General features: G+C 42.9%; 1 protein-coding gene across 3 annotated transcripts; it reads right to left on the reverse strand.

Annotated features, from left to right (window-relative positions):
- Positions 1–192: 192 nt before the first annotated feature.
- On the reverse strand, positions 193–15,564 carry LOC138966465 (TSC22 domain family protein 2-like). 3 transcript variants are annotated; one of them, XM_070338732.1, is made up of 4 exons: positions 15,462–15,564; positions 14,205–14,260; positions 13,679–13,714; positions 193–3,736 (listed from the first exon to the last, which is right to left on the reverse strand). In XM_070338732.1, the coding sequence occupies exon 4, from the start codon at positions 3,666–3,668 to the stop codon at positions 3,093–3,095; it is 576 nt and encodes a 191-aa protein (XP_070194833.1). In that variant the 5' UTR covers positions 3,669–3,736; positions 13,679–13,714; positions 14,205–14,260; positions 15,462–15,564; the 3' UTR covers positions 193–3,092. The 3 variants fall into 3 exon arrangements, with proteins under 3 accessions (XP_070194833.1, XP_070194841.1, XP_070194826.1); XM_070338740.1 differs by having other exon boundaries at positions 13,675–13,714; XM_070338725.1 differs by having other exon boundaries at positions 13,651–13,714.
- Positions 15,565–24,634: the final 9,070 nt, after the last annotated feature.

Genomic DNA, 24,634 nt, shown 5'->3' on the forward strand with positions numbered 1-24,634 from the left:
GTTGTGTTGCAGAACAATATTTGGTGCTTTTCATTCTCAAACTAATGAATTACTGAAGATACACTCACACCAGAATGACTAAGCACTCAGTCAAAGACAGTCACACTCTCTCACTCCATATTTGCGATCATTAGTGAGCATCCTCTCTGCAGGGAACAGTCGGCAGCCAAAGCTCAAAGCAGCAGACATTCAAAAGATGTGAGATAAGTTTATTCCAAGTTAGTCAAGCCACCTCACTTAAAAAGAAATTGAAGGGAAACAAAAAGGTTTCAGATCTCTAAGGGTATATGCAAACTCAACCCCAAATGTCGATGCAAAGAATTGTGTAAAATGCGTACGTCATTGGCAGTGGCTATCCAAGGTTGATCTCAGAGTGAAGTTACCAGGTGAGGTACAAAAGAACATCAACAAAAGTCGCACACGCTCGCACTCACAACATCCTACTATGATTTGTTTTGAGTTCATCACCTTCAGTACACTGTCACTTACAATCAACAGCTCAGCACACATAAAAATATTTCAGCTTTTTTTGTAGTCACAAACTTCTCTCAGATCTGCTCAGGTCCTTTTTACACATGCACACAGATGGCATTACAAAATCTGCTGGAAAAAAAGACAATAAATACCACTTGAACACACACTTTTGTTCATGTTCTTTTGGGGGAATCATTTGGTTTTTACAATATAGCTGGGTCATTCAGTTTGCGTAGACCGTCCCTTCTTTCTCAAGTCCTTACTTCCCATTTTTCCATCGTCCAAAGTACCACAGATGTTGCCTATACAATCATCTGACGTTAAAAATAAAAAAAAGAGAAGAACAAAACAAGTTTCATGTTAAATAAAAAAAAAAAAGCCCAACATTACCCATGACAAACACAAGGGACATTTTGCAGAAGGAAATATTTTCAAAAACTAGACAGTATCTATCACTGCCAAGAGACCATGATATACAAGCTTTTTAAAAATTTTGACTGTAAAATGTAGTTTTGAAAAATGGCCATGGGAATTTATTTTAAATTAGCAACGATAGAAAGAAATCGAATATGAAAAATAAGTCAGACTGGGAAAAAAAAAAATCTGGGAATGAGAATTTGTTTCACGAAGAAAAGAATACTTGCGTAATAAACAGAATAAGACCCATGTTTGGTTTTTGTTCAAAAAAGAGTACAGAGGTATAACCACTTCACTAGGCTATGCAGCTTTGACGTACAACAGAAAAGTTTGTGGAAGACATTGCACAAAACAAAAGGAAACCTGAAGGACTCGGGAATGACAGAGCTCACATTTTTCTGATTTGTGCATTCATCTCACAATCAAAGTCAAACACACACTCAAATAAAAGTTCTTCCACTGTAGCCTACACTCATGAAAACAATGTCATGGCAAAAGAATAAAACATGTACTAACATCATTTCAGAGAAAAAGTAACTAAAACAGCTGAAGAAAAAACAACAACAAAAACTAACAAGGGAATGAACGCAAAGCTGGCTACCAAATGGACACAAAGATATCAGCTAGAGCCACCCTTGCTGATGTGTAGAACCTCAAGGGTGGGGAAATGGTGTGTTGGGGGGGGGGGGGGGGGCATTACAGACTACCAGCATGATTGTAAGGACAGAAAGTAGCCATGCCATGCAGCAGACCACGGGAAAGGAATGAAGGTACGTCAACACACAAACACCCATTCATTGCACACTTGTCGCTTGCTTTCTTTTCTTTATTTGGTGTTTAACGTCGTTTTCAACTACAAAGGTTATATCGCGACGGGGAAAGGGGGGAGATGGGATAGAGCGACTTGTCAATTGTTTCTTGTTCACAAAAGCACTAATCAAAAATTTGCTCCAGGGGCTTGCAACATAGTACAATGTATCACCTTACTGGGAGAATGCAAGTTTCCAGTACAAAGGACTTAACATTTTTTACATACTGCTTGACTAAAATCTTTACAAAAATTGACTATATTCTATACAAGAAACACTTAACAAGGGTAAAAAGAGAAACAGAATCCGTTAGTCGCCTCTTACGACATGCTGGGGAGCATCGGGTAAATTCCATTCAAACTGGTCGAAGACTAGCACAAAAAAAAGAAAGGCAATGCCACAAATTCTCAGAAAAAAAAGTTAAATGCAAGCACACTTTCTACTTTTACACTGTCATCATCTGGACTCCAGTTCAAATGCAGAAAAGGCACAAGAGGAGTCTTTTAAAAAGAAGCTCGCTTTGTTTATTTTCCACCAACATAATCTATTTCTCAGACACATATTTCAAAGTCAATTTCTTCATAACTCACAGTTTCAATCTTTTTTTTTTTTATTGTTCAAAGAGAAAAAAAAAAGTCCCCCGAAATTTCTACTTAAAAAATCTTGCATGAATATATCAGCGTATATATATGTAGTAAAACATTTATGCCATGGGCAGCTAGAGGGAGAGCAGAGAAATACAGCATCATCTTTACTCTGCACTAAAGACGTCATTGTAACACCTCAGAAGAAACAAATACACATTATGCGTAGCTGTACATTGTTATCAAGAAAAAAACAAATCATTTATCCTTGGCAAAACACATTTGTCAACAGGTCAACATTTAGAGAGAAAGAAAAACTGTCTTAAAACAAAAAAGTCATAATGGAAATGTATTTGTCATACTGAGTTGCAATCAAAAAGTCCTTAGCTTCTGCATGGAAAAAAGATCAAGTGCATATATCTTTCGTAGTCATTTCAGTGTGTCACGTTATTACATAGCAGAAGGGAAAACAAAGACTTACGACTCTTACCCCGGACTGACCGTCCCACCAGGTCAGCCAACCAAAAATGCCCTGGCACATAAAACGTCACATTTCATCAATCAGAACATACAATGGACATGTTTTTTTGTCTCCCACACGAAAAGACTACCCAAAGGTATTTCAACCCCCCCACCCTCCCCCCTCCCTTCCTGTGGTGCACAGTGCATGGAAAAACGAGAGCACAATGGCATACTGCTATCACATACAGCCCACATCTAAGCTGGCTCCAAGACTGTGACAAGAGTGGAGGGGTTCCGCAAACAATCAGACCAACCAAAAACCCAAGCGCGCGCACTCAAGCTACACTCAGTAGGGCAGCCCGTACGCCGAGGCATACCCAGGGCCAGGGTTGGAGGCGGAAGGGGGGAGGTTAGCGGCTGTGGCATACCCAACCTGGGCTACGGCATAGGGAGACCTGCTGGGCTGGGCTGGCATGGCAGTGAGGCCCGTGTAGCTGCTGGCTGCATAGAGAGGGCTGCCGCCGTACCCTGCGGCCGCCACTGACGTGGGCCCCATCATGGCCCGCTGAACGCCCATCCCCCCCGGGTACTGAGCCCCAAGATAGGCCTGCTGTTGCGCTGAGGACATCATCTGCAGAGACGACAGCGGCACGCCTGCGCCGGCTGGGTAACCCGCGGCACCGGCAGAGGCGTAGTAAGCCGCAGCTGTGGGCTGAGTGGAGGTGTAGGGGGAGGCCTGAGACACGACGGCATACTGCTGTCTGGCGGCGGCGTACTGTTGCATACCTGGAGGCAGACCAGGCTGAGCTGTGGCGTAGGGGGAAGCCATGGCAGCGTAGGGGGAGGCGGCGTAGAGGCCTGGCTTGTCCGAGGCGGCAACGGCGTAGCCAGCTGGGGCCTGCCCTCCTGGGTAGTAGTTCATCCTGTATAGTTGTTGTTGCTGCTGCTGCTGCTGTTGCTGCTGTTGCTGCTGCTGCTGCTGTTGTTGCTCTGCAAGAGGGTGCAACAAATGTTTAAGTAGCTGTTGTAGTACTCACGAATATGCACACACTGACTTCCTTCTCTCATCCAACACATTTTTCTCCACAAATGCTCTCACATACATTGATACAACAATTTACATAAAAACTTGATCATAGGTGAATGAGTTATGGACTGGAGGAGACTGAATGAAAACAAGAAGGGCAAAGCCCATACGACTCACATGCTTGACCTAGACCTTTACATGACCTTGAACTTCAGGGTCAAGGTCAAATAACTAAACCTAGCAATGACATCATACACTAAGAACTGCTTTACACATTTTTCCTACCAAAATACATGTGACCTTGACCCAAGGTCAAGGTCATCCAAGGTCAAGCAACACAAAGCTGTTAATTCAAGACATAGGAAGTACAATGGTGCTTATTGGCTCTTTCTACCATGAGATATGGTCACTTTTAGTGGTTCACTACTGTTACACGACACTTGAGATTGCCACAAGTTCTCAAATGTCGTATAGTTGTGTTCTTTTATTCTACGTCGCCCGTCTTCGCAGCAGCAGAAAACAACTCGTCAAATTGAGTTCGAGGATTTATTCAGCATTCAATACATACAACTGCACAACGTAGCAGAACTCAAATAGAAGCTTTTTAACATTCAAATCGCGCTGGCATATATAGTAAATACTCAATCTCGAGAATATTCCAGACCGAACATGAAACAACTACATTATACGAGCCGTGCATGGACTAAACTAGCGACATTCTCTGTGACGTACATCAAAAGGGCCGACGCACTTAATCCGAACGAACGCCACGAACTCACACTAAGAACAGCATGGTAAACAACTTGTTTTGACAGGACTAGAAAGTTCACCTGCATTCTCATCCAAGCATAAATATTGTGTTTACAAAATATAATATCGGTACTTTCCCACAAAGTAAAAATAAGTCAACTACATGCAACACACAAAACTGAACCAAAGCTCAGCAACGGTAGCGTTTCCTAACATTACCCCCAACACCAGAAGAAATTTACCTAATTTCTTTCAATCATTGAAACGCTACCTGTACACATGTTATGTATACATAACAGATTGAAATCCAGGTATGTACATTAGTCTGTTGGAGAATGAACACAGTTTTAATCACATACTCGGCTGAGAAAATCTGCTCCAACATTGTCTGAACCTTTGATCGATTCCACTCGCATATCAAAGTTCTGCAAGTACATCACCCACCTCATAATACGATTATTCACAAACTTTGCAGAGTTCAGGTAGGTGAGGGGTTTGTGATCAGTCTGAAGCACGAATTTCACCCCTTGGAGGTAGAGTTCAAATTTCTTGATTCCCCACACGATGGCTAAACACTCTTTCTCCATGGTCGAGTAGTTCTTCTCGGCTCCTGACAGCTTCTTGCTGGCATAGCTGACCGGAAACGGTTTACCTCCATGCTCTTGCATCAGCATGGCGCCGATCCCTTCGTCCGATGCGTCTGTACGCAAGATGAACTCTTTGGCAGTATCAGGAAGGCGTAGCACCGGGTCTCGTGACATCAGGTCGCGCACGGTCTGGTATGCCTTCTCCTGAGCTGGTCCCCAGAGTATTCGGTTGGGGCATCCTTTTCGGGTCATGTCCGACAAAGGTGCCGTTATGGCGGCGAAGTTTGGAATGAACTCTCTGTAGTACCCAGCCAATCCAAGGAAGGATCGCACCTGCTTCTTGGTTACAGGACGTGGCGCATTGAGGATCTTGGTGACGTTTTCCAACAAAAGCCCCTTTTGACCTTCCTTCAGTGAATGACCTATGAAGTCAACGTTGTCGGTCCCCAAAATGCACTTGCTGGGTCTCACGGTCAGATTGGCTTTTGTCAGGCGGGAAAACAGTTCCCTCAAAGTCTCCAGATGCTCCGCAAACGTCTCCGTGTGGACTAGCAGATCATCCCAGTAGTACACAACATTCTTCATTCCTTTGAGCATTTTTCGCATTCCCCTCTTCAGGGTAGCACCACTGTTCACCATGCCAAAAGGCATCCGCAGGCACTCATACGTTCCGTCTGGAGTTGCAAAGGCGGTCTTTGGTATGTCCTCTTCGCGCACAGGAACTTGCCAATATCCCTTGCTGAGATCGATCTTTGAGAAGATCTTACTGCCAGTCAACCGTCGGAACAGATCAGCCGCCGTCGGCATTGGTTCAGGGTCAAACACGGTGATCTTATTCACTTTCCTGAAGTCAATGCATGCCGTCTTTCTTCTTGACAACAACAACGGGAGATGAGTAAGGGGATGATGATTCACGGATGACCCCCATCTTCAACATGTTGTCGATGTCCTTCTTCAAGGATTCCCGAGCCTGAAACGGGATAGGGTATGGTTTTGAGCGAACAGGAACGTCAGATGTGAGGTGGACTTCATGTTCGACCAAGGACGTAGAGCCTGGAACATCAGAGAACCTATGGGTGAAGTCGCCCATAAAATCATGCAGCTCCTTCTGCTGATCTTCTGTCAGGTCAGGTCCTAGCTTGACGTCATCCACTCCCTCTTTCTTGTGTAGGTCTCCCAACTCCAGTAGTTCCTCACCGTTGAACTCGTCTAGTTCGGCTGGTTCTTCCACACTTGCTGCGACCTGTACTGCTTCCGGAGGTCTCTCCACATACAGTTTCAGGTTAGCGTGGTAGATCTTGGACTTCTTGCCGACATTCACCTTGTAGTCGTTGATCCCTACCACGGCCTCAACCTCGTATGGGCCTTTCCACTGCATCAGTAGTTTGTTGTGATCAGTGGGAAGCAGTATCAGCACTTTGTTACCTGGTGTAAACTTCCTGTTTACGGCCTTGCGGTCGTAGTAGTGCTTTCCACTATCCTGAGACTTTCTCAAGTTTTCTCTCGCAATCTCGAGAGTCTCCTCCAGTTTCTCTCGCAACTCGAACACGTACTGGTAACTGTTCTTCACTTCAGGTGTGTCCACATCTTTCGTCCACAATTCCTTTAGTATCTGCATCGGGCCTCTCACGGTCCGCCCGTACATCAGCTCGAACGGGGAGAATCCAGTGGACTCTTGTGGCACCTCCCTGTATGCAAACAGCAAGGCATTGATGTAGCGATGCCACTGCCTTGGCTGCTCACTGCATAGTTTCTTCAGCGTGGACTTCAGCGTCGCATTGAATTTTTCTACCAGCCCATTGCACATCGGGTGATAGGGTGTCGTAGTCAAGTGACGAATGCTCAGCAGCCTGTTGACCTCTTCCATGCATTCAGAGACAAACTGTGTCCCCAGGTCTGTGAGGATCTCTTCAGGAACCCCAATTCTGCTGAAAATGTCCACAAGTGCCTCGGCAACAGTCTCTGTGTCAATTTTCTTCAGAGGCACGGCTTCTGGGTACCTGGTTGCATAGTCTACCAGGGTCAGTACCCAACGATGACCCGCTTCACTTGGCGGTTTTATCTCGCCGATGAGGTCAATGGCCACCCTCTTGAAAGGTCGGTCAATCAAAGGCATCTTCTGCAACGGCACTTTCGGGACCCTTCCTCGAGGTATGGTTTTCTGGCAAATATCGCACGATCGGCAGAATCGAGTCACATCTGCGTGCAGTCCTGGCCAGTAAAACGCAGCCTGGATTCTGTCCGATGTCTTCTTGACCCCCAGGTGACCTCCCATAATAGAGTCGTGGGCCACCTCCATCACCTGGCGCCTAAGTGGTTGAGGCACCAGAACTTGACGTAATGGCTTCCCACCGTTGACTCTCGCGTGCTGGAACACTCTGTACAGGATCTTGGCCTTTACTTCAAATTGCACAGTGCCTTCGCCCTTAGTCATCTCCTTGACAGGACGACTCCTGTACTTTGTTAAGGTCGAATCAGCTTCCTGTAGCTGAATCAGCTGATCCCTGTCCACGACAGCAGTTGCAGAACTGTTGGTGACCCTGAGTGGCGTAGTTGTTTTGTCCTTCTTCGCCTGGGCTCTGGTCGTCACAGCGCTTACAACCTGCGGCTGGTCGCAGCGATGCACAGTTGCTCTGTCATCTCGTAACAGTTCGCTGATATCTTCATTCGCGAATGGCAGTGGGTCTTCCTCCTCAACAGCAGGCTGAGCTGCGCCCATTCTCCATTCGACATCAGGGTCATCAGGACGTCTCGCACCCCCAATGTTCCCAATTAGTAGATCGTACAAGGGCTTCTTCAGGCAGACGGCCTCAACTTCACCGGTGAAGTATGGAGTATCGATCTGGTCTTTCCCTTCAGTGGATGCTGGAAGTTTTGATGCCCTGTGTAGCATTTGCTGCTGGTTATCTCTTAGGCGTGGTGCCTCGTGCTCATTTTGAACACGCACCATTTCTGTCTGAAGCTCTAAGCGCTTCCTCTCCATTTTTATCTGGAGCTCTAAGCGTTTCAGCTCAATTTGCCTTTCTTCACGCTGTGCTTCTCTTTCTCTTTCTTCACGCTGCGCTTGTCTTTCTTTATCTTCACGCTGCGCTTGTCTTTCTTCACGCTGCGCTTGTCTTTCTTTTTCTTCACGCTGCGCTTGTCTTTCTTCACGCTCACGCTGCGCTTGTCTTTCTTCACGCTGCGCCAGCAGTCGTGTCTGGGACTCGACGAACTCCGTCAGCTGCTTGCCTTTCAGTCCCAGTTCAACTCCTTTTGCCCAGAACTCAGCCATTCTGGTCTTTTCCGGTGCGTTCGTCTGTATTATTTCACAGCCACGAACGTAGACGAATGTAGTCTTCTAAAAGAACACAGTCTCTACTGCACCTCCGATGCTTCTCTCGTCGCTGTTCACCTTCGTAGACGCAGGCTGCCACCCTCCTCGTCTAACGTGACGGCGCACTCTGCTCACGATACCTACACGACGTACCTCAGTCGTATTTCGTAGTATTAATGCACTAGCTCCGCGACGAAGTCCGTCTCGTCCAAACGGCAGCTAACCTCTGTAATCCCGATACACTCCGGCGTCGCTCACCGTACCGAGCTGCGGCGATTACCAAACTCTTCACCAGTCACACCGAATCCACGGTTCCGTAGTCTCAATACTGATCCCTCAGGATACACCCGATTGATGGCTACCTCCTGTGACTGTCTTGACTGTCTTTGTTGCTGGAAAACCCTTGGCGTTAAACGTAGATCCTTGGCTTGGCCCCCAATTGTTACACGACACTTGAGATTGCCACAAGTTCTCAAACGTCGTATAGTTGTGTTCTTTTATTCTACGTCGACCGTCTTCGCAGCAGCAGAAAACAACTCGTCAAATTGAGTTCGAGGATTTATTCAGCATTCAATACATACAACTGCACAACGTAGCAGAACTCAAATAGAAGCTTTTTAACATTCAAATCGCGCTGGCATATATAGTAAATACTCAATCTCGAGAATATTCCAGACCGAACATGAAACAACTACATTATACGAGCCGTGCATGGACTAAACTAGCGACATTCTCTGTGACGTACATCAAAAGGGCCGACGCACTTAATCCGAACGAACGCCACGAACTCACACTAAGAACAGCATGGTAAACAACTTGTTTTGACAGGACTAGAAAGTTCACCTGCATTCTCGTCCAAGCATAAATATTGTGTTTACAAAATATAATATCGGTACTTTCCCACAAAGTAAAAATAAGTCAACTACATGCAACACACAAAACTGAACCAAAGCTCAGCAACGGTAGCGTTTCCTAACAACTACCTTATTTTGGTCACATTTCATAAGGGTCAAAGTGACCTTGACCTTGATCATATGTGACCAAATGTGTCTCATGATGAAAGCATAACATGTGCCACACATAATTTTTAAGTTTGAAACAGTTATCTTCCATAGTTCAGGGTCAAGGTCACTTCAAAATATGTATACAATCCAACTTTGAAGAGCTCCTGTGACCTTGACCTTGAAGCAAGGTAAACCAAACTGGTATCAAAAGATGGGGCTTACTTTGCCCTATATATCATATATAGGTGAGGTATTGAATCTCAAAAACTTCAGAGAAAATGGGAAAAATGGGAAAAATAGCTGTTTTTTAGACAACATTTATGGCCCCTGCGACCTTGACCTTGAAGCAAGGTCAAGATGCTATGTATGTTTTTTGGGGCCTTGTCATCATACACCATCTTGCCAAATTTGGTACTGATAGACTGAATAGTGTCCAAGAAATATCCAACGTTAAAGTTTTCCGGACGGACGTCCGGACGGACGACTCGGGTGAGTACATAGACTCACTTTTGCTTCGCATGTGAGTCAAAAAGGAGGAATTGGTTGTATGGACGAACGACTGAGGAATGTTAACGAAGAGTGTCACATGATGCTCAGTAAGCAGCTCTAGTGCCGTGGACTGGACGAGTTTGCAGATGGTCATTATCAAATAAAACATACTGAATGATGTGTGTTGTGTCACAGTGGCACAACATGTGTGTATGTGTGTGTGTGTGTGTGTGTGTGTTTAAAGTTGAGATTTTTCAAGATTCATTGTACATGATTTATTGTGAGTTGTGCATCTATTGCATGGTATTGTCCATAAGGGGAGAATGTGTTGCTGTAACTTTGTTACCTTATTTTTGTTAGGATGTTTATGCATTTGATGTTTAAATAGTATGGTTTTTATTCGTAGTTAATATGTAAAGCGCGGAGAGCACAGTTTACTGCGGTTCACGCTATATAAGCTCTCATTACTATTATTATTAATAATGATTGACTAAAGTTAAATGAAAACGACAATCAAAACCGAATGCATATCTGAAGTGCATGTGTTATTAAGTTATGAAAGTTACAAAATTGGTCAAATTTGAGGGTATACCATAATGCTTTCTAAATAATGAAGGAAAGAAAGGTGGAAACAGAAGAAATTAGAGCAAAAAATAACTGGGATGAACATGACAGCGTTATAATAGAGAACAAGAAGAGCAAACGCTCGATCGAGTCACTTTCGCAGTTCTGAATATTATATGAGGCATCAGATGGACAGGAAGAAATTGCTATTCACAACACAATGAGTCACGTTCACATAAAATTTGAGCCCGGTCACTTTTATAGTTTCCGAGAAAAGCCCAACGTTAAGTTGTGTGTTGCCGAACAGAAAAGGCTAGTTATCTCCCTTGTTTTTCTGATAACGTTCGTAAAAGGCTACAGATGTAAATACTTTGATGTAAAGAATAATCCTACAAAGTTTCAATCACATCCGATGAACTTTGTCAAAGATATAAAATGTCTAATTTTTCCTTTGACGCTGACCTGTGACCTTGAAAAAGGTCAAAGGTCAACGAAACCATCGTTAAAGTGTAGAGGTCATTGGAGGTCACGACTAAACAAAATATGAGCCCGATCGCTTTGATAGTTTCCGAGAAAAGTCCAACGTTAAGGTGGTGTCTACGGACGGCCGGCCGGCCGGCCGGACAGACTAACACTGACCGATTACATAGAGTCACATTTTCTCAAGTGACTCAAAAAGGATTAGAAAATGGAAGCACGGGTGTATATTTGAAGTGAAAAAAATCAAATTAAAAGAGAACACTTGAGTCAGTGGATAATTTAGTTTGAAGACCCAGGACATCAAAGACATTTTCAAGTTGTTTTTGTGTTTGTCAGAAATAATGTTGAGCACCGGTATATGATCTACAAGTTCCTACCCCCTTTCATTGGCTCTGTCGACGCCCGGTTTTATCAGATTGCGTCCCTTTATATAATAAACCGACCACAGAACGTAGTCATCCATCTTTAAAACCGTTTGGAATTCTGGGTAGGGAAATCCTTTCATGCACATTTCGGAGCCGGACTACAACATAATGTCGGTCACACTTGAAATTAATGCTACTTGAGTTTGCTGCTTTCCAAAGTGATACCAAGTGAACAGGAGCATAGAGTCAGCTATCAACTTAACTTACCTCGAACAGTGAGATCAACAATACACAAATACGAACGGAGAAACTCAGAAAACCCATGAGTCGACACATGGTCAAGAACTCGCGTGTACTATTCGAAGCTAAAATGTCTATTTTCACCCTGCAGAATTCTGCCCCGGGTAGGCTCAATCGGTAAAACGCTCGACCACATACCGGTACTTGTTAGACGGCCGTCAGGGGTTTGAATCCCTTAACTGGCAAGAATATTTTTCAATTTTTTCTTTATTTTCTGAACTCGTACTTCTTGTATTTTATTCGTTTTAATTCATTCCAAAGGTTTTGAGTGATGTATTAAAAAAACAAATAGATCAAAGGGTTGCATAATTATCGAGTGCTTTCAAGTGAACAATTTTCCAGAATTAAACGTTCTATTTTTAGTAACATCGGCTTTTGGGAAAAGCCCAATTGTATCACCGCGAGTCGACTGAATGGAATGGTCATAAACTACTTCAAATTATAATGTACTTTTGCATAGAGCATAACGATTTGATAATCACAGTTGACTGATAATTCTCTGTGTAAATCCTACTTGGACAGTAGTTATGAACTATACTCCATTATATAGTCCAAAAGAAAACCCTAATGCCCATGTTTTTATAAACAAACACAAACAATGGTATTTGTGGCAGGTGGATATTTAATGTCTTTGTTGATAGTTATGAGATATATCAGCTTTCCTCTGGTAAAAGGTCACCAAAGTCTCCGTTTCTTTTCAGATAGCAAACCACAAGAGCAAGTCACACTTGCCCATGCTCACAGCCAGATATTCATTGATTCATTATGCACTTACTTAAAGGCATATTAACTCGATGAATATACACGCTAATTGCTTTACCAACAGCTGGAGACATGCTAAATTAAGTTCCCTGCAAAATATTGTGGTCTAGGACCCCTTAAATGTTGAGATATTTGAATTTTTATTTTGATCTAGATCGTCCTATTTATAGATTTGCCAACAGAGGGAACGTTGACGCAAGGGAAATAACTCCGCGTCTTTGTTGACATCCTCACTTTTTCAGAGGCTAGAACAAGCTGTAATGTATGTATATGGTCCGCGCATTGCGACATATCGTCATTATATGGCCTTACGATGCATTTGACATCGATTGTGGGCAAACTACACTTTGTAAACACGGGAGCGCGTACGTATGCCTTTAAATAAGAAACGGGCGCAACTGCCTGGACAATGGCATTGTGAACAAATCCTTCTATTTTTAAAGATACCTGCCACGAGCATGGTGAACATCACCTTTAGCAGGGTGTCAGGGGACAACGCCCCCTGAAGCTGAGGGTTTTTGGCATTTTCCACACTTAAAACGTGCACCAGGAGACACCATAACTTTACAAAACAGTGCACTTGAAGCTGCAGTAATTTCTCACCAATGTGTTCAAAATCGTTAACAGAGAGCTCCACTGTGTGTTCGTTTTAGACTTTGCCTTTCGTCAACCAGATCGAAGTCTTCACTCTCTCCTAAAGCCAACCAAAATTCCATTTGTTTTTCCCACTTGAGTCGATTTCGGCCGCAAGGGCCTTATCGCTTTTCGTCGATGCATGGTGACCAAAATGGCGCGTGGTCTAGAAACTGCACGATCCGTAAAAACAAAGAAAGCGCTCGGAAATCTTCGGCAAATTCCAGAACAAGCATAAAACCACTTGCTCGGCTGTTTCCGACAGCATTCTTATCATCCTTGGGTTCTACTCGGCAAATTGTTAACATTCAGTCCAAATAAGAATACGCCAATTGAGAATAAACTGTCGCCGATGGAAGCTGTTACGCGGATGAAAGTACTGTACCCCCCCCCACCCCCCCAATTTTCGCAACGGATTTACACCAATCTCAGAAATGACCCTGGGGCTCATCAAAAAGGCGGATTTCCGCCAAACGGCGGAAGATTCTCTTGCCTGAAAGCGGTTCAACAAAAAAGAAAAAGCCAAAGAGGTGTATGTAAACCAGAGCTCTTGGCGAAACTGGCAATGGAATTGTGATGTGTGCATCAGAACAGTGGGTTACTTATATCACTGATCACTTGGGTTACCTTGGTTCTGCTTTCTGTTCATACCTACTTCTGATCAGTAATCTCGGTTGTTGGAAATGTCACTCTGCAACATACAAAGACTTTTTTTTAAATTTTTACAAAACATTTGTTATCAAAGCCAAAAGCAAGGACAGAGTATTCACACTTATTTCATTAGCTTCTCTGCATATTATTCAACCCAAAGCCTGCAATTCAAAGAAACAATACAATTCTCTCTGATCCATTTTGAACTTTTAGTAAATATTACTTTTGCTAAAAAAAAAAAGAAAAAAAAAGAGAGAGAGTTGTCACCACAACATATTTTCCAAGAGGGCATCCCAAGTGATGTTTTTGTTAGAACTCTTGCTGCTTCCCCCCAAAATAATTGGGGAAAAGCACAGGTGGACTACATGATGCATGCTTGCTTAGTTTGTCATCTTTAAACTTACTTCAGTACATATTTTGCAAGCCTAGAGTCATAATGTAAACATATAAGTGCCACAGAACAAAAACCTCATATAATGATATATCAGCTGAAAACAAAAAATCAAAGCAATATGCTATAATGAACTCACTGAAGTTGTTCACATGGGTGCTTGGCTAGGTTTTTGAGAACGTGGTCTGCAAAATCCTGGAACAGAAAAGATCAGAATATTATCATGACTAATTTGAAGACTTCGACAAGACCATGGCATGTATCAAATAGCATGACAGGTGCAATAGTCGAACGATGAGGACATGGAAGGTTTGGGCTTGGATTCGAATATCAGGAGCGTCTGGAGGTTTAAGCCTGGAGATTTTTTTGACTTCTCAGGCCTCGGACTCAGTTCACTTACAAATACTTTTTTGATCTGCTGCATTATTATGATCCCAGGCAGGTCGACTGTGGGATAGTTTTAACATGTAGGTCTTCTCACCACTCTATTTGACCATTTCTGCCCGTAACACTAACAGGTACTCCTGCAATGGGTGGCGTTGCACTCTTCTAGTCAGCAGTCAGGTGACTGTTTTTCCGCATGTTAAAATTTTCTTACTGAGCAGCTGGAATTGTACTGAGAAAATCTGTCAATTTTTTAACAACTTGAATAGAATAAAAGCCATTCCTCTTCAAACTGGCTTACTGGGCCGGAATTCCTGAAAAACATGAACTGCCATGTTACTGTTAGATGATGCAACATCACTTGTGTATGCATGCCACGATCGGTGATGCCAACTGCAGTAGAAGTGGTCGAATTAGTCATATTATGGCGGAGTATTCAGAGTATGTCTCCATATTCCATTGGTCATTTGGTGACTTGGCGATTTTTGCCGTTGGGGAGGGTTTTGGTAAGCAAACGAGCTGAAAACATATCCATACTCTCTTCAAATTCAAGTGTATTTGTATGCATACCCCATCTAATGATCTACTCACATGATCAACGCGCGGTTTTCTTATGTGTTATGAATCAGAGGAATGAAAGCCAAAGACTAACGAGAAGCGGATCGTACCGGCAGCATAACTGCACCTGCTTCCCCACTCACACAGCTTACTTCAAATGTACAATCGTACAGATTGATCGTGTCTCTAAGAATGTCTGCGCGGCGAAAACCAATGTGAACAGATTTTACTGCGCGTTGATGACGTTATTGTAAGCTAACGCCAACCTACTTCACCCGATTTGCTTTTGCAGAGGCTCGAGTGACAGGACAACAGATAAACACAACAGAGAGAAACAGAAAATTGTGCTGAAATGGGTCACACTGCACCTAAAGTGGACGGTAATACAAGAGAGATCAGAGTATTTGTCACTATGAAGGCATTCACTCTTAAAAATACGCCAATAAGCACTTACATTAGTAGAGAAGTCTTCTATGTTCTTTGATCCGCGATTTTAACAATGGCGACCTAGAACACAACTCTGCATCAACAACGGAAGCGGCTTCTGATTGGTTAATTTTGAGCATCTGTCATTGGTCCTCATTTTTCAGACAACAATGCGGTATGTCACCTGAAAGCCGTAAGGATCCAGACATATATGATATATAATACTCGCAGACAAAAGCACAGATATATTGCAAGCACACTGACATACAGTAAGACTAAGAGTGCGAGAGAGCATAGACTCAGGTCAGGGGTCAGCAACATCCGCCATGTGGCCGCATTGATCAATAGCCTCTTGTATGCGTTCAGTCAGTTGTATCACTGAGTGCCAGTGTGTGTTTTGTGCCCTGTATAGTAAGTTATTTTGTATTTATTGGTCATTTTTGCTAATCAGTACATCACTTTACTCTGCACCCCCGATCCCGATATCTCAGTTGTACACCCTCCCCGGTAGGCTATTCCGCGGCAGTCCCCGCTGAATGTTCACTGACTCAGTGCGCACTTGATATAACGAAGGATCTACAAACAAACCCAGTGGTTTAAACTGATTACCGAGAAGAAAAAAACCCAATCAAACTGACATTCAAGACATTGACTCGAGGCACTATCACGTACTAGCTAGTAACCGGCGCAATTCAACTGACTAGTCACGGTGATGGCCGGGGGTCGTCACTCAGTTGTGCAACCGCGGGCGTGAGGCCCGCCCGATCAATAGGCCTATTAGTAAAGTAAACTGAATTATAGTCCTCCTCAGTAAGACTCAACACTGGCCCTTATGTCTTAGTCTTCGTCTACAGCAGTTTTTATTTTTCATATACACAAAATCAGTTCTGCCGTAATGTTTTCAATGTAGCCGGCCATAGCCCGTTTCCCTCTTTAGAACTGACGAGGGCGCTAGATATGAGAAATCAAACTGCTGAATACTGATTCTTTACTGAGATTCACGCCGTCCAGCACCTCGTTAAAAAAAATAAAAAATTAAAAAAATGATATAAAAAGTTCAACAGTCCATTGCTGTGTTATTACTCAGACGCTTGGTCTGTGTACCTGTGAAGAAGGCTTGCGGGCCGAACATTTGGAAACAAAAGATGAGACATTCTGGCTTGGCCGGTGTTGAACTTTTTATTATTTTATTGTGATGTATGAATAAGCTTTCTAAGCTTTAACAAGTTTTCCATCTTTCATTGTGTGGAGTGGTGCAGACGGGAAAAAGAGTTTCTTGCATTCTGTATATATATCTATATATTATATTATATCTGAGGAAGGCCTGGCAACAGGTCGAAAATTTAGGCTGCCACTTGAAATTCTTTGTTTGGCTTTTCTTGTCCTTGATTATATATATATATACAGGGATCGCGTTTACGCACGATTTTTGCGTATTTGACGCATTTTAAAAGTCGCTGACGCGTTTTTTTCGCCGCGCCGCGTAAGCCATACGCAAAAATATTGTAACATTTTCTTGTCTTCACGCAGCGCTTTTGCTCTGACTTAATAATCACCCGATCCTGAAACTGACTATAGGGCTCGAGAAGTGACGACACACATGAAATCTGCGCGTCAAAACTAAAGTCCGTTTCTTTTTGCATCGAAGAATCGCAAACGAACGTAACGAGGGTATTACCAGATAATGTCTTGTCGGATAATGAAACAGACATTAGCTGCTCTCCCATCTCGCGCTTCCAAAAGGCGGAAAGTGTGTCTAGTCGTATTAGAGCGGGAAACAAACTCGCAAGGCCCGAAGGTTGGAGACAGCAGGGGTGTTATTCGACAGGCGTGCGCGGAGTTCGACAGGAAAACTCGCCGTATTTAGGTAAGGAGTGTCTTTAAGTCTTTCGTGCGTGTTTTGTTTGTGTCTGTACGTGTTTTCGTAGTACGCACAAATATTGGTCCGTGACGCGTTTTTTTCGTTTCGTTGCGTATGACTTACGCGTTTTTTTAAAAAGCTAGCGCGATCCCTGTATATATATTTTACAAGTTAAACTAAAATGTCATTGGGAATCTGCCCGACCGTGAGTCAAATGCCCGTGGATGAGGACACTAGGTCAGCCCGCAGGGGCGGACGAGGGGGGGGGGGGGTGCACAGGGTGCAGGTGCACCCCCGGCCCTCCAGCCAAAGAAAAAAAAATCAAGTCTTTAGTGATTTTAAATGGAAATTGTGAATTTGGAAAGCTGATTCTATAACCATTTCTAAGTTCAAATGGCACCAGATGGCTCCATTTTGCTTGTTTGGGCAAAAAAATTTTCCGGGGAGGCATGCCCCCGGACCCCCCTAGCAAATTCGGGCGCTTCGCGCCCATCACATTCACTTTCAATTCAAAGTGCACCCCCCCTTACAAAGCAACTGATCCGCCCCGGCCCTGCGTGAGCACGGATCAGTAGTTCACTTCGAGACACATCATGAGTAAGTCGTCGGGACGGACAATACTACGTTTAAACAGACAAAGCGGAGAAGAGAAACTTATGTCTACGGCGGTGTGTAACCCATCTTGAATCACAGGCTTTTCAGTTTGGCCGCGGGCCAGGCTCTTCTTAAGAATCAACACTGAGCCTGGGCGCTGCTTCCTGTGTCGGCAGAGTGGGAATTCAAGTTTTGCTGATTAATCATGATCGTTTTCGTGACTGACACCATTTGTTAATCTGCAATATTGACTTAGGTCACAACTGAAACACACACACACACACACACACACACACACACACACACACTGACACACACACACACTGACACCGTGACATACACACAAACACACACACACATACTGGCACACACACACACACACACGCACACACTGACATACATATATATCTATATACTAGAGGAATACCCGGCTTCGCCGGGGTGAATCGCGAGACAGAGACAGACAGCGTGGCGGTTCACCACAATCACCTTTGAAGGCGAAGTCCTCTCAAACGGGATTGAGAATTTTAGAGCTTATTTCTAAGCCCTATATTATCTGTTATGGCTTCTCAAATGCCAGAACATACAGACAGACAAAACTGAGCCGCCAGACCCCATCACAAACAGAACTCTACAATCCACAGGTGTTGCCTCCACACACACACACACACACACACACACACACACACACACACACACACACACACACACACACAGAAGCCGTATATATCTATCTATATATATAAATACTAGATGAATACCCGCTTCGCCGGGTACGGCTGCGCCGGGAAGAAGTCGAGCTGAATACCCGGCTGCGCAGGGGACCCGGCTATGCCGGGTGTACGCCGGCTTTGCCGGCGCACCGCACGGAGGAAGGGAGATAACCGCGGCTGAAAACACTGGAGAAGATAAGGAAGAGTTACTAGTAATGGATCCAGAGAAAAACCAAAATCGGTTCAGCGCTGCGCGCTGAGAGCACGTGTTGAAATATCTCGTCGATGAGGTTGTGTCCGGGGTGTAGCTGAATACGGTCTCCAAATTTGAAAAAGATCCACCGAGAACTTTGGCTGTGCATCGCGGACACACACACACACACACACACACACACACACACACACACACACACACACACACACACACACACACGCACACACACACACACACAGACACAAGTCGTATATATATAGATATAGAGATAGATGACAGTGGATTTTTCGATAAATAGATTCGACCTTTGCACTTTTAAAGTGAGGACAACTTACGGGTACATGCAAGGAAAGCCCACAACTTCTGAGGCGAACAACTCTGCAGAGTCTGCTGTGAAGGGCGACGGTAGTCTCCCTGTCACACTCGACCCCCTTTGAATGAACTTTGGACCCGCCAAGCTTAGGTCCCTCTCAGGTGGAATGGGAACAGCACGAAAATGATTCAGTGGCCTGATCATTTCATGTCGAGTCCCATCGCTGTCGACGACGCCAAATGTAACCGAGTGCCGAAACAGTACCACAATCACCTTTGAAGGCGAAGTCCACTCAAACGGGATTGAGAATAACTGTTATGGCTTCTCGAAGGAAGGCCTGAACATACAGACACACCAAAGCCGCCAGACCACATCACAAACAGAACTCTACAATCCACAGGTGTTGCCCACACACACACACAAACACACACACACACACACAGAGAAGCCGTATATATACTAGATGATTACCCGCTTCGCCGGGTACCGGCTTCGCCGGGAAGAAGTAGAGCCGAATACCAGGCTGCGCCTGGGACCCGGCTTTGCCGGGTGTACGCCGGCGAAAGCCGGCGCACGAAGGAAAGGAGATAAACGCGCAAAACACTGGAGACCTTCTAAAAATAGTAACGTGCAGTGACCTTCTAAAATTAGTAACGTAGTAACGGGAATATGGATTGACGCCACACGGAGGAAGGGAGATAATCGCGGCTGAAAACACTGGAGAAGATAAGGAAGAGTTACTGGTAGTGGATCCCGAAAAAAAAATCGGTTCAGCGCGCACAGCGCTGCGCGCTGAGAGCACGTGTTGAAATATCTCATCGATGAGGTTGTGTCCGGGGTGTAGCTGAATACGGTGTCAAAATTAGAAAAAGATCCACCGAGAACTTTGGCCGTGTATCGCGAACAGACAGACAGACAGACAGACAGACAGACACTAGTCGTATATATATATATATAGATATATGTATATCTATATATAGAGATAGATGACAGTGTATTTTTCGCGTGGCTATAAATTGATTCGACCTTTTCACTTTTACAGTATGGACAACTTACGGGTGCAATGAAAGCGTTCTGGACAGTGCAGTGACATTCTAAAAATAGTAACGTAGTAACGGGAATATGGATTGACGCCACACGAAGGAAGGGAGATAAACGCTGAAAACACTGGAGAAGATAAGGAAGAGTTACTGGGAATGGATCCGGAGAAAAACCAAAATCGGTTCAGCGCTGCGCGCTGAGAGCACGTGTTGAAATATCTCATCGAGCAGGTTTTGTCCGGGGTGTAGCTGAATATGGCCACCAAATTTGAAAGAGATCCATCGAGAACTTTGGCCGAGCATCGTGGACACACACACACAGACACACACACACACACAGACACAAGTCGTATATATATATATATATATAGATATACGTCATACACACACACGCACGCGGCACTGACGCACGCAGATCTTTTTAACAAGGGGGACTACTCTTCATGTTCCTTGTGTCCTCACCTTTTCGAGGGTTGTCTGTTCTTAGACTGTGAAGATACTGGCGGTGAACATACTACATCACACCATCACACGTTTGACTTGTACTTTTACATTTTCATCGCGGAAGAACAAGGTCTTTCAATAAAGGCACTTTTCTCCCCGTCAAAACGATTTTGTAAGCAACCACAGATCCACTTCGGCACATCTCAAAAATCTATAGCCTGCCTACTTCCTGTGTAGCGGATTTTTTTTTTCTTTTTATATTTAGTCAAGTTTTGACTAAATATTTTAACATCGAGGGGGAATCGAAACGAGGGTCGTGGTGTATGTGCGTGTGTGTGTGTGTGTGTGTCTGTCTGTCTGTCTGTCTGTGTGTGTGTGTGTGTAGAGCGATTCAGACTAAACTACTGGACCGATCTTTATGAAATTTGACATGAGAGTTCCTGGGTATGAAATCCCCGAACGTTTTTTTCATTTTTTTGATAAATGTCTTTGATGACGTCATATCCGGCTTTTCGTGAAAGTTGAGGCGGCACTGTCACGCCCTCATTTTTCAACCAAATTGGTTGAAATTTTGGTCAAGTAATCTTCGACGAAGCCCGGACTTCGGTATTGCATTTCAGCTTGGTGGCTTAAAAATTAATTAATGACTTTGGTCATTAAAAATCTGAAAATTGTAAAAAAAAATAAAAATTTATAAAACTATCCAAATTTACGTTTATCTTATTTTCTATCATTTGCTGATTCCAAAAACATATAAATATGTTATATTCGGATTAAAAACAAGCTCTGAAAATTAAATATATAAAAATTATTATCAAATTTTTTTTTCGAAATCAATTTAAAAACACTTTCATCTTATTCCTTGTCGGTTCCTGATTCCAAAAATATATAGATATGATATGTTTGGATTAAAAACACGCTCAGAAAGTTAAAACGAAGAGAGGTACAGAAAAGCGTGCTATCCTTCTCAGCGCAACGAATACCCCGCTCTTCTTGTCAATTCCACGGGCACTGCCTTTGCCACGGGCGGTGGAGTGACGATGCTACGAGTATATGGTCTTGCTGCGTTGCGTTGCGTTCAGTTTCATTCTGTGAGTTCGACAGCTACTTGACTAAATATTGTATTTTCACCTTACGCGACTTGTTATATTTAGTCAAGTTTTGACTAAATATTTTAACATCGAGGGGGAATCGAAACGAGGGTCGTGGTGTATGTGCGTGCGTGTGTGCGTGTGTGTGTGTGTGTGTGTGTGTGTGTGTGTAGAGCGATTCAGACTAAACTACTGGACCGATCTTTATGAAATTTGACATGAGAGTTCCTGGGTATGAAATCCCCATACGTTTTTTTCATTTTTTTGATAAATGTCTTTGATGACGTCATATCCGGCTTTTCGTGAAAGTTGAGGCGGCACTGTCACGCCCTCATTTTTCAACCAAATTGATTGAAATTTTGGTCAAGTAATCTTCGACGAAGCCCGGGGTTCGGTATTGCATTTCAGCTTGGTGGCTTAAAAATTAATTAATGACTTTGGTCATTAAAAATCTGAAAATTGTAAAAAAAAATAAAAATTTATAAAACGATCCAAATTTACGTTTATCTTATTCTCCATCATTTGCTGATTCCAAAAACATATAAATATGTTATATTCGGATTAAAAACAAGCTCTGAAAATTAAATATATAAAAATTATTATCAAAATTAAATTGTCCAAATCAATTTAAAAACACTTTCATCTTATTCCTTGTCGGTTCCTGATTCCAAAAAAATATAGATATGATATGTTTGGATTAAAAACACGCTCAGAAAGTTAAAACAAAGATCGGTACAGAAAAGCGTGCTATCCTTCTTAGCGCAACTACTACCCCGCTCTTCTTGTCAATTTCACTGCCTTTGCCATGAGCGGTGGACTGACGATGCTACGAGTATACGGTCTTGCTGAAAAATGGCTTTGCGTTCAGTTTCATTCTGTGAGTTCGACAGCTACTTGACTAAATATTGTATTTTCGCCTTACGCGACTTGTTACATTTAGTCAAGTTATGACTAAATGTTTTAACATCGAGGGGGGAATCGAGACGAGGGTCGTGGTGTATGTGCGTGTGTCTCTGTGTGTGTGTGTGTGTGTGTGTGTGTGTGTAGAGCGATTCAGACTAAACTACTGAACCGATCTTTATGAAATTTGACATGAGAGTTCCTGGGTATGAAATCCCCGAACGTTTTTTTCATTGTTTTGATAAATGTCTTTGATGACGTCATATCCGGCTTTTCGTGAAAGTTGAGGCGGCACTGTCACGCCCTCATTTTTCAACCAAATTGGTTGAAATTTTGGTCAAGTAATCTTCGACGAAGCCCGGACTTCGGTATTGCATTTCAGCTTGGTGGCTTAACAATTAATTAATGACTTTGGTCATTAAAAATCTGAAAATTGTAAAAAAAATTAAAATTTATAAAACGATCCAAATTTACGTTTATCTTATTCTCCATCATTTGCTGATTCCAAAAACATATAAATATGTTATATTCGGATTAAAAACAAGCTCTGAAAATTAAATATATAAAAATTATTATCAAATTTTTTTTTTCGAAATCAATTTAAAAACACTTTCATCTTATTCCTTGTCGGTTCCTGATTCCAAAAATATATAGATATGATATGTTTGGATTAAAAACACGCTCAGAAAGTTAAAACGAAGAGAGGTACAGAAAAGCGTGCTATCCTTCTCAGCGCAACGAATACCCCGCTCTTCTTGTCAATTCCACGGGCACTGCCTTTGCCACGGGCGGTGGAGTGACGATGCTACGAGTATATGGTCTTGCTGCGTTGCGTTGCGTTCAGTTTCATTCTGTGAGTTCGACAGCTACTTGACTAAATATTGTATTTTCACCTTACGCGACTTGTTATATTTAGTCAAGTTTTGACTAAATATTTTAACATCGAGGGGGAATCGAAACGAGGGTCGTGGTGTATGTGCGTGCGTGTGTGCGTGTGTGTGTGTGTGTGTGTGTGTGTGTGTGTAGAGCGATTCAGACTAAACTACTGGACCGATCTTTATGAAATTTGACATGAGAGTTCCTGGGTATGAAATCCCCATACGTTTTTTTCATTTTTTTGATAAATGTCTTTGATGACGTCATATCCGGCTTTTCGTGAAAGTTGAGGCGGCACTGTCACGCCCTCATTTTTCAACCAAATTGATTGAAATTTTGGTCAAGTAATCTTCGACGAAGCCCGGGGTTCGGTATTGCATTTCAGCTTGGTGGCTTAAAAATTAATTAATGACTTTGGTCATTAAAAATCTGAAAATTGTAAAAAAAAATAAAAATTTATAAAACGATCCAAATTTACGTTTATCTTATTCTCCATCATTTGCTGATTCCAAAAACATATAAATATGTTATATTCGGATTAAAAACAAGCTCTGAAAATTAAATATATAAAAATTATTATCAAAATTAAATTGTCCAAATCAATTTAAAAACACTTTCATCTTATTCCTTGTCGGTTCCTGATTCCAAAAAAATATAGATATGATATGTTTGGATTAAAAACACGCTCAGAAAGTTAAAACAAAGATCGGTACAGAAAAGCGTGCTATCCTTCTTAGCGCAACTACTACCCCGCTCTTCTTGTCAATTTCACTGCCTTTGCCATGAGCGGTGGACTGACGATGCTACGAGTATACGGTCTTGCTGAAAAATGGCTTTGCGTTCAGTTTCATTCTGTGAGTTCGACAGCTACTTGACTAAATATTGTATTTTCGCCTTACGCGACTTGTTACATTTAGTCAAGTTATGACTAAATGTTTTAACATCGAGGGGGGAATCGAGACGAGGGTCGTGGTGTATGTGCGTGTGTCTCTGTGTGTGTGTGTGTGTGTGTGTGTGTGTGTGTAGAGCGATTCAGACTAAACTACTGAACCGATCTTTATGAAATTTGACATGAGAGTTCCTGGGTATGAAATCCCCGAACGTTTTTTTCATTGTTTTGATAAATGTCTTTGATGACGTCATATCCGGCTTTTC

This window comes from Littorina saxatilis, linkage group LG1 (assembly GCF_037325665.1).
Source record: "Littorina saxatilis isolate snail1 linkage group LG1, US_GU_Lsax_2.0, whole genome shotgun sequence".
NCBI classification, from domain to species: Eukaryota; Metazoa; Mollusca; class Gastropoda; order Littorinimorpha; family Littorinidae; genus Littorina; species Littorina saxatilis.